At 42.3% G+C, this 10,972-nt stretch overlaps 2 protein-coding genes across 2 annotated transcripts in view; both read right to left on the bottom strand.

The window, feature by feature from the left end:
- LOC311018579 (uncharacterized protein) overlaps nt 1–10,972 on the bottom strand; it is a 722,019-nt gene that overhangs the window by 666,167 nt on the left and 44,880 nt on the right. The window contains exons 6-8 of the mRNA XM_084017608.1: nt 2,156–2,278; nt 1,099–1,278; nt 418–474 (exon numbers count right to left, since the gene is read on the bottom strand). Of these exons, the coding sequence (XP_083873734.1) occupies nt 418–474; nt 1,099–1,278; nt 2,156–2,278 (360 nt within the window). The remainder of the gene's footprint in view (nt 1–417; nt 475–1,098; nt 1,279–2,155; nt 2,279–10,972) is intronic.
- Nucleotides 1–10,972, bottom strand: part of LOC311018753 (stonustoxin subunit alpha-like) — a 136,592-nt gene that overhangs the window by 107,970 nt on the left and 17,650 nt on the right. The gene's annotated exons all lie outside the window — the stretch shown is intronic.

Genomic DNA, 10,972 nt, shown 5'->3' on the forward strand with positions numbered 1-10,972 from the left:
GCACAAACGGCTGGTGAACTGGATAACTTCACAGCTATGCAGCCGACGGAGTAAACAAGCAAACAAGAACCAGGACAAGAAGAGCTCGTCTTCCTTCCTAAATCACATTTCACCAGAGATGGAAGGAACAAAGTACAAATACGTGGTTACTGGACTTAAGGAGACTTTTCAGGTATCTGTACTTTACTTGAGGGGGTGTGGGGGGGGGGGGGGGGGGTGTGCGTGTGTGTGTGTGTGTGTGTGTGTGTGTGTTTGTGTGTGTGGGTGTGTGTGTCTCTAGAGACAGAGAACGGATAAATAAAGAAGTTGGCATTAGCTGTGACGTTAGCCAAGTTAGCTTCTCTCTGACTCTTAACTTTTCTCTGGCTGGTCTAGACCTGATTTATCCTCCAAGGAGAGTCCAGGTTCAGTTCTTACCTTCCATCAGCAGCTTGTTCAGCCATAGACCGTTCACTGGGTGAATGGAGGAGTTTTCTGTGTGAAAGATAGAGAGAGGAAAGAGCAAAAGGAGGAGAGTATTAATCAAAGTGAGGGAGAGGAAAGGAAAAAAGACAGAAAATAATAATAATAATAATAAATATATAAGGAGAGGGTTATCTCTGGTCAGGCTCTGTGGACAAAGAGGCATTGGCGTGGCTATGGGGCAGTCAGAACCGGTCAGGACAGCTGGATCCGGGAAGAACTTTCTGGATTTATTTATTATTTAAATGTAGGTTTTAACTTGATGATACAAGTTTAAATCTGTCTCCCGTCTCCTCCTCCTTGCTGCCTTGTCCTCACCTCCTTTGGGCCGCCACCAGACCCAGCAGGAGGTGGCTGGCCTGTTGAGGCTCAGATCCCCTTTAGAACAGACCCTCCTCTACGTGAGGTTGTCATGAAGTCTGGGATTAACGATTCTGGGATGTCGTGCATGGAGCGGGTTTGTAGGTCCACTTTCTTTCATCAGTTTATTTTCTTTAGTAACAATATGCATTTGTATTAACAGGTCTGGTTTTTGCAGTGTTACAATGCTGTTTTGGGGAAATTCCAGGCATGTCTTTAACTTCCTCGTGATGTTAGAAGATCCAGTTTGTTGTTTATGCTGTCAAGCAGACTGACCTTAATTTCGGTGGTGTGTCGGTCGTCTGTGTCTGTTGCCGAGTCTTTCTTTTTCCTTTTGGCTGGGGTGTTTTCTGGGTCAATGCCGTTTTGCAGGTAGACCGGTCACTCTTCATGGACACACAGCTGGGTCCAGGTCCAGGTCCAGGTCCAGGTGAGTCTGGTCTCTGCTGCTGCATCCTGATACAATAAATACACTTTAAGATTCTCACTAGTTAAGCTTCATTAATCAGTTTGCTTTGGTTATATTGATGAGTCATGTTCTGAGAGTTGATGCTAGTGTCAGGATCAATACTTTGAATGGATCTGGGTCACATGAGACCACATGGACATGTGAACACTCGTCTTAGTGCTACACTCACACTAGGAGCAGTGGACAACGTTTCCGTTGCATTAGAACTGTATGGGGTGACAATGATGGGAAAACGGTGTTATGACTCTTAAAAAACGTTACATTTTGGTTGCTAACTCTCCACTGGGCATCGGACGGTTCTGGCCTCCACGTAGTCCATTACCTCCTGATAATAGACACGTCCTCGGGCATTATCAGTTACCTTAACACCTAAAATAAGAGTTTGCTGGATATAAAGCGTCTTACTTTACTACTCTACAACCTCCCTTGAGTGAGAGGAAGACGGTGCTCCAGTTTGGTGTCTGTTGGTTTGGAGTCTTTTTGTTCTTAGCTTAGCTTAGCTTAGCCTCCCCACTACTCTTCTTTGTCATTAGCCTTCATGTTAGCCAAGTTAGCTTCTCTCTAACTCTTAAGGTTTCTCGGCGTCTATGAGTCTTTTCTTTCAGAAGGTTTTCTCCTCACTGTCTCTTTAAGGTTTGATTGTATATTTATTATTTTGTAGTTTAATCCCAGTTAAAAACCATTTAATTGGTCCTTTCTATGAGAGTTTCAGTGAAACACGACACTGTCACTCTCTCACATCATCGTGGCTCAGAAGACCTGACGGGTTGCAGGATTCAGGGCTGGTGGACTCTGAGTGACTGTTTAAGGGGGCTGGTCTAGACCTGATTCATCCGCTAAAGAGAGTTCAGGTTCAGTTCTTACCTTCCATCAGCAGCTTGTCCAGTTTTAAAATTAAAAGGGTAACCCATAGACTGGCCACTCTTCATGGACACACAGCTGGGTCCAGGTCCAGGTCCAGGGGAGTCTGGTCTCTGCTCCTGCATCCTGATACAATACATTTAGATTTCAGATTCTCACTAGTTAAGCTTCATGAATCCGATAGAGAGAGCGAGAGAACAGAACATTGTCTACCAGCATGAGACCAAGGAGTTAACTGGGCTAGTTGGCAGGCTAATGTTGCTAGCTATAGAGCTAGCTGAGTATGTGCTAGTTATCTAGACAATCAGTGTTTAGACCGGGACCGACTGTATTTGCCATGAAGCCCTGTCTGATATCTGCAGGTAGTTTCTCCTTCCTGGTTTGATTCAGGAAGTCCCTGAATGCACCTTTCCCCGTTTAGAGAGCTTCCATGACTGTCCCAGATGACCCAAAGCATGCTGTCCCACATTAGCATCAGATTTGAGAAAGTGGGACGACTAGAGACCAACAAACCAAAACACATTCCAACAACTCGATGCATATTTTGTTGCTTGAATGAATCACAAACATGATTTGATGATTATTTATGACTGATTTATATCCTCAACATTCATTTAGTCAGAATCCTATACGTCACTGACAGCTTCTGATTGACATTAGCCCTGCCCCTTTTCTGTGACCCCGCCCCCTTGAAGCTGCGTCATTTCAGTCTAAACCTAGTAACCGTCCTGATGACTAGATTTAGTTGGAACAGGAAATAAAGGGACTGGAGATCAGGCGTGTCCCACATGAGCCCAGTTTTCTAGATGTGAGTCAAAAGCACAAACGGCTGGTGAACTGGATAACTTCACAGCTATGCAGCCGACGGAGTAAACAAGCAAACAAGAACCAGGACAAGAAGAGCTCGTCTTCCTTCCTAAATCACATTTAACATTTAACAACTCATATTTGTACTTTCTACTCATCACATTTTCAAAACAGGCTTGTTACTTTAGTTTTAATACATTTGAGGGGAATCAACGATTATTTATTTTCTCATTAATTTGACGAGAGTTTCAGTTGGTCTTGTCAACAAACAGCCAGTAGAATTGTCCTTCATAGTGATACTTTTTACTTCCGGATGTCAGAGCCAGTACTTTTACACTTTGACTTGAGTAAAGAAGTAGAACCAGTACTTCTACTTTCACCAGAGTATTTTTGAACACAAGTGGCCTTCGCCCAATGACAGCTGGGATTGGCTCCAGCCCCCCCCCCCCGTGACCCCAAATACAGGATAAGCGGTAGAAAATGGATGGATGGAAGTATGCGTACTTCTACTTGAGTACAGGACGTGTGTACTTCATGGTATCTCCACACATCCAGCCAGCGTTACACAAGAACAGGTCTCCGGTAAACCAGCACCAACGTGATCCGCATCACGGAGCCACAAGCAGCCCACATATCAGTCATCACAAGTTCCCATCGGCTGTCGTCAGCTTACCTCAGGCCGCCGTCGACAGGTGATCACAGACAGCAAGGGCTTCAGTCTTCACATGAATATATGAGGCTGGTTCCAGATGAGCCGCGCCTCGTTGGGGAAGTAGATGTGATCAACAGGAGGCGGAGAGAAACGCTGCAGTCTAACCAGACAAACAGCTACTACCTGTTCCATGGGACGGGGACCTGTAGCCTACTTGTGCTACATGTGAGAAGTTTCGTTTTCGTTTTCTCCCATCCACGTACTGTTTTAATTTGCCCAGCAGAGGTCGCTGTTCTCCCTCCTGTATATCTTGTCATGGTTTTGAGGAGATTTGTTGTTACGTTGAAATGTTTTCCTGCCCATTTAAATAGCTCTGTCACATCCTGTGATATTAAAATGATGTGTTTATGTGTTTGATGTATTTTGGGGTAACACACTGCCGCCTTGTATGGTGAGGGAACAGAGGTACAGAGAAAGAAGGAACGGCAAAGAATGTGTGTTCATGTCTTCTGCAGAAAATCAATGTGGGAAAACAAGTTGAGTGGATGATTGTGAAACAGGAGCCAGTACTATTTCAGACCATGGTCCCATTTCTATGTCAGTCCAGTTGAACAGGAAGAGGAAGTCCACTCTCTGGAGACTGAACTCAAACATTCTCAATAACCAAGTTATTAAAGATACCTTGAAAAGTGACATTAAAATGGATTTGGAAAATAATGATGATGAAGAAGTGACTCCAGCTATTCTCTGGGATGCACTAAAAGCGGTGATCAGGGGTCAAATAATAGCCATCTCCTCATATGAGAAGACAATTAGAGAAGAAAAAGTTAGAACATGAGAAGAGGACTTGAAGAGACGACAGAACCAACATGCAAAGTCTCCCCAAGATGACAACAAACATAAGATTATACAATGAAAAAAAGAAATAGATGAAATAAATACTCAGGAAATCCAAAGAAAACTCCTTTTCACAAAGCAACAATACTATGAAGTCGGTGGGAAATCACTGAAACTTCTATCATAGAAGTTAAGAAAACAACAAGCGGATAGAACTAAACATAAAAGAAGAAATTCTGCAACAAAAGAAATAGAAACTTGTCCAGAGAAAGTTAAACAACGCTTTCCAAACTACTATCAAACATTCTATTCCCAACCAGACGAGCAACGCCAACCAGAAGAGCAATGCTGACATCGCTAAAAGAGCTCGGTACCGACGCAAAGAGGGAAAAATACAAGCAACATGGTCGTCCAACTGCAAAGTCTACATAAAGCTAAATGGTGCACCTGAGCAGGCACAAGTGCTAATGGTCAGGAGCTTAAAGGATTTGGAAACATTTGCATAGTTTGTGGTTTGCTGATCTACATGTTTTTGTGTTTTTACTATGGGTTTTATTTTATTTTTTAGAGTTGACATCTATTCTGCAAATCCTTACTAACTTTAAATGTCTATCAAACTTCCCAAAAAAGGACTCAAAGTTGCCCACTTAAACATCTGTAGTCTGAAAAACAAGGTAACTGAGTTGAGTAAAATAATGTTGAAAATGATCTACATATAGTAGCGATTTCTGAAACTCATTTGGACGATTCAATTGACAATACTGAGGTATTTATACAAGGTTACAATATAATTAGACTTGATAGAAACAGATACGGGGGAGGAGGAGCCTTTTATGTACAAGACCACATTCCAATAAAACAAAGAGGAGATCTGGACTTGACAGATGTAGATCAATCTGGATCCAGGTTCACTTGCCACATCTAAAGCCATTACTAATCTGCTGCTGCTGTAGACCACCTTCCTCGGATGCAGCATATCTTGAAAAAGTCTGTGCAATGCTTCAGAATGTTTCTGACACAGACAGAGAAATGTATTTCTTAGGAGACTTAAATATAGACTGGCTCTCAAAAAACTGCCCTATGAAAAGAAAGCGTAATGACACCGCCACCGTATGTAACCTAGCTTAAATGATAAATCTACCAACCAGAATACATATCAACAATGCAGGTGTATTGTCTTCAACTTGCATAGATCATCTTTTTACTAATTCAGGAGATAAATGCTCAAAGGTCGTCTCAGTGCCAATTGGATTTAGTGATCATAACATGATTGCTATGGCAAGAAAAGTGAAAGTCCCCAAAGTTGGACCTAAAATGATATAGAAGAGACATTTCTGTGATAATGCCTTTATTGAAGACGTACAGAACATACAGTGGGACCGTGTATTTGAGTCAAAGCATACTGAAGCAGCTCTGCATGAATTTATGAAGTCATTTCCCTCTGTCTGTGATAAGCCCTACTCGTCACATACTGACGATTGGTCATATCCCCTTTGCGTCACTGTCGGACGCAGAGGGGACCCTCTGCGTCCGACAGTGACGCAGAGGGGATATGACCATGGAGTTGGATTATAAACAAACAAATAAATGAATAGGAAGACATATTTTCCTTCAGGCAATCATTTATCGTGCATGGTGCATCACTTTGGCCAACACAGTCTCATCCCTACTCGTCACATACTGCAAGGGGATTAGCCAACGTGCGGGTTGCTTGACTGTATTTGTTTTATTAGTATTTAGCTCCTGAGTAAGTGGAGTTGGATAACAAACAAACAAATAAATTAATTTTCATTCATATTCTATGACCCGCATGTAAATCCCTCACCGTCGGATACAGACGAAGAAAGAGACGTTGTTGTCGTTCTGACTGCACTGTATCAATTTCATGGGTTAGAGATATGTAATACCTTGTTGAAATGTGCAACAGGCTGCACAATATAGGTTAGCCTCTTAGCTAGCTAAGTGTGCTTTAAGCTAGCAAACATAATGATAATGTTAGATTAGTGCTAAATGAAGCATAGTGCTGTCTTGAAAATGTAAACTAGGCCAATATTCAGGATAAAGTAGCATGCCAAATAAGTAACTGTAACTTTGACATTTGTTTACTCTTGTTTGCTGGGTGTAGATGTTAAAGTAAGCTATTATCTAAAACTTAAGGGGACTTATTGCCAGGATATTAAGGTGGCTGTTAGTTTGAATCAGGCCAACAGTAGATCATGCAGCGGGTGTTTCAGAAGCCTTTGCAGAAACCTGAAGCTGCAAAAATCCAAAGATCTGCACACAAGTGAGTGGGGGCAGGGAGTCATAAACCAGCGGAATGCAGCGCGGGTGGTGGCCTCCGCCAATATTGCTGTAAGTAAAACTGCTCATACTTCATGAATTGAGCGGTAATGTGTGCATGTTAAGGTAAACTACGCACAGTATTTACCTTAACATGCACATCCATCTGTCCGTCTTAAGGGGATCATTTCCATCAGTCCAGAAAATAGAATCTCTCTCCCTCAAGAAAGTCAGTCCCCCCCAACATGATTTCTGTCACTTTTCATTGATAATGTGTGATGGGGCAAGGACCCCGTCTGTGGATGCATAGATCAGAAGGAAAACAATAGTTCATCTGTTCAATACAAACTTGAAATAAATATCTGGAATATACATGCTTTTTTGAAGTTAACAGAAGTTGAGGTTAAGATACAGGATTTTTAACACTTTGATGATTTAAGTTGGCCTTATAGGCTGTGGACTTTTTTTTCTGTGGCAGAGGTCCTAAATGAATGCAGCATGTATTCTAAATGGCTTTGTGGGTCATTTTAACAATATCCTGGTACACAACACCAGTTTCTAAAATATACATACTCTACCAAAAAGATTTCCTAATGTTTTCACTTGAACCATCAACTATGTCAGTGTTTTTCTTAGTTACTCCAGATTTCCACAGAGTAAATGGCCAACAACACAGGCCAACTAGTAAACCACTGCATAGCCCACACATAAACTGGTAACACTCAGTCTGCTAAAGAGTTAAGATCAGATCAGTTCCAGACTGTCCTCAGTCCACACTGGGGTAGGAGTCTTGCGATGAGAAACTAGCCTCACAGTGTTTAGAAACCCAGACCTCTATTCACTACACCACCATCACCTAGCGCATTACACTATGTGAATGTTGGTTGTACAAAGTAATGTGTGTAAGATGAAAAAAGACAATGATTTGTAAAGGAAGTTGATTATGTCAGTTGTGTACGCAGTAATATAATAACCCACTCCAGTGTGGAGTGGAACCCATATTTAGTACTGTCACAACATCTGATCACTTATTTTCAACTGAAATTGATCACCGGCAGTTGCAATTAAAAAATCCTCATGAAAGAATAGTTCTGTGTATCAGTTTCACAGAATGTCTCTAATCAAATGGAAAACACTATTTAATTATCAAAGTGATCAAAACTATTTTTTGCCAGATTGGGTCTCTAGATAGTAGATTTATGTAGCAATGTAGTTTAATTGTGTACTGCTAATGTGCTTGTTTAATTTCAGGTTCAAAAACGTTCTGCCTTGGGCTCTACGCCAATCCTGTTCACCAGCCACAGGAACAGCAAGGGCAAGTGGGTGCAGATGTGGTGACCAATCTGCCAAATGATAAGCGACTAAGCGACTTCCTGATTAACATGAAGACGGCTTATGAGTTTATACTCAAAATAAAAGGTAAGATTAGTTTCATGCAGAGTTCATTATTGTTTTCTGAAGATTCTTCTGACCATATGTACAGAATTGAAATATTTGCTTACTTTGTTCTCCACAACAGATCAGCCCCAGTCCCAGTCCCAGTCCCAGTCCCAGTCCAAGCCCCAGCTCCAACAAGACCAGCTCCACCCGAAGACCATCACCTCCTCGAAGGCCAGCCCCACCTGGAAGACCAGCCACACCCTGAAGACCATCACCTCCTCGAAGGCCAGCCCCACCTCGAAGGCCAGCCCCACCCCGAAGACCACCACCTCCCTGAACTCCAGCCCCACCCTGAAGACCACCACCTCCCCGAAGGCCAGCCCCACCCCGAAGACCACCACCTCCCTGAACTCCAGCCAGACCCTGAAGACCATCACCTCCCCGAAGACCAGCCAGAATATATCATCCTTGATCTTTGTCCCGTGGACCCTCAGCCCCAGTCACAGCCTCAGGAGCCCCAGCATATTCCCCAGCCCCAGGAACATAAAAAGACAAGGCAGAGTAATTACACATTTGTTGCACCCAATCTGTAAATTTGTCCCATGTTTTTTGTAATCAATGTATTAATCTAAAACAAGTTACACAAGGTGAATTCCATGTCTTTCAATGAATTTAGCTGCTCCCCCGAGACTCTGAATATATAATTCTCTAACTTTTCCCAACTCTCATCCCCAGCTGCAGACCCTAAGCCCCAAAGTGAGCATCCGCGGAAAAAGAAAAGACAGTGTAAGTACACATTTGTGGCACCCAATCTGTAAATGTGTCCCTTTTGTTATTGTTGTATTAGCCAAAAACAAATGAACCCAGGTGAACTTCACCTGTTACAATCAGTTAATAAAGGGTCAAATACACCCATGCCAGTCTGATGTTAGCAGTTAATCGTCTGCCTTTCCTTGAAGTTGTATACTTTTGTAATTGTATAACCAACAAGTTTGTTTTCAGTAAATGCTTAATTCTAATGAATAACTTTGATCATGCCAACAACAAATAAGTCATTGAACTACACTATATACTATGACATGGCTTACCATTTCTTACTATCTCTCTGTTATTTTAGCTATCAATAGCAGTGCCACTCCAGCTCAGTTTTGAATTCCAACATCAGCACCTCCCGTAAGAATGTGAAATGTCATTGGTTAACTTTTCCCCTTGCACCCTCAGCCCCAGCCACGCTCCCAGGAAAGGCACGATCAGCCCCAGCTGCAGGTGAGTGTGAATAGGCATAGGATGAGATCCATTAGAGCTGAAGTAGACCAGAAAGAGATCCGAGTCCTCTTTCAGAGAACTCATAATGTGACGTTCTTTTTGCTTTGGTCCACTGCTTGGTTCACTTTAAAAGGACTAGGTTTGGTTCAGTTTAAGGGGACAATATGTGAAAACACCCAGACATTAATACTATACTTATTTGTGTGTTTGTGAAACAAGCAAAAATAATACTAAACATGATATAATGTCATTATTATAATTAAGATGATAATGGATGATGGCCTAATACCAGAGAGTTCATAACATGCATATAAGGAAGTTGATGATACAATCAACGCAGAGCAACTACACAGCCCACAAAGCACTAGATAACTGAGGCCCCATCAGAGCTTAGGTGTACTAGGAAGAGATCTGAGTCCTCCTCTTTGACATGAACTCATAATGTGTGCACAAAAAGAATGGAGTGCTTTTTGCTTTGGTCCACTTTAAAAGGTATTAGTTGGGTTCAGCTCGACGTGAATGTTTATCAGAATGCTTTTTGTGTCAGCTCAGCATTTTAAAGTCACTACAGACAATGTGCATGTACTTGCCTCTTGGGACTTGAGATTGTGAAATGACCTTAGGCCTGACTCAAACTTCACTGTGTACCTGTGGGCACTTTATGGCATAGGCATTGTTAGATGAAATGTGTTTAAGTACACAAGACTGCATGAGGCTACTCTGAGAAACTGTTTAAGTGACTGTTTAAGTCTTGATGTTGCCTGGGTGGCTATTGGACTTGTTTGTGTGACTAGTGTCATTCACAGAAACAACAGTGTACATGGTCACATCCAACTTCTCTGCCAGCTTCCTCTTACCTCTGTCCCCCTTGTTAGCCAGTAGCCAGCTGCTCCCTAGCTCTCTTGTAGTATTGCTCTGTCTGCCTGGGCTGCTGCTTCCCAGCATGACACTGCTCCACCACTCTTTTGAATACCCACAGGATCTGTGACTTGTTGAACTGTTATTCCAAAAACCTGTTTTTTGCTTTTGTCATTTAAGGTTGCAAAAAATGCAGGCGACAGACAGTCTTCCCAATGAAGGAAATCATGGCAAGACGAATGAATGGGGTAAGGGGTCTAACCATATTTTTCATTAGGCTGTCTGATAATCTCTTGACTGTTGTCTGGCTCATCGGTCATTCCACATTTGACAATACATTGATATTAGGGATGCAACAATATTCGGTATTTTACCAAACCGTTCAATACGCCCTGTTCAGTTCAATGCACAATGGCAAACAACATGTTTTCGGTACGTTTCCCCGTCACAAAACGTTTTCAAAACTGTGTACAGCCGCGCATGCTGTGTGATCCCTTCAGAAGTAGAGAGCAGCACATTGTTCAGGCTCGGCGGCGCGTTTGCCAGCAGCGGCTGGACATTCGAGTCGTCTTTCGGTCTTTGCATGTAAATCACCATAAACTATATAACGTTATGAAAGGGAGGCAAAAATGAATTTGACGGTTCTGTCAAATATCACCTTATTCCATCGGATATGTCCATCTAGTCAACAGCTAATGTTACCATAAATAATGATATATCCATTCTATTGAGGAAGGAAA

This window comes from Eutrigla gurnardus (genome assembly GCF_963514095.1).
Source record: "Eutrigla gurnardus genome assembly, chromosome: 1".
Taxonomy (NCBI): domain Eukaryota; kingdom Metazoa; phylum Chordata; class Actinopteri; order Perciformes; family Triglidae; genus Eutrigla; species Eutrigla gurnardus.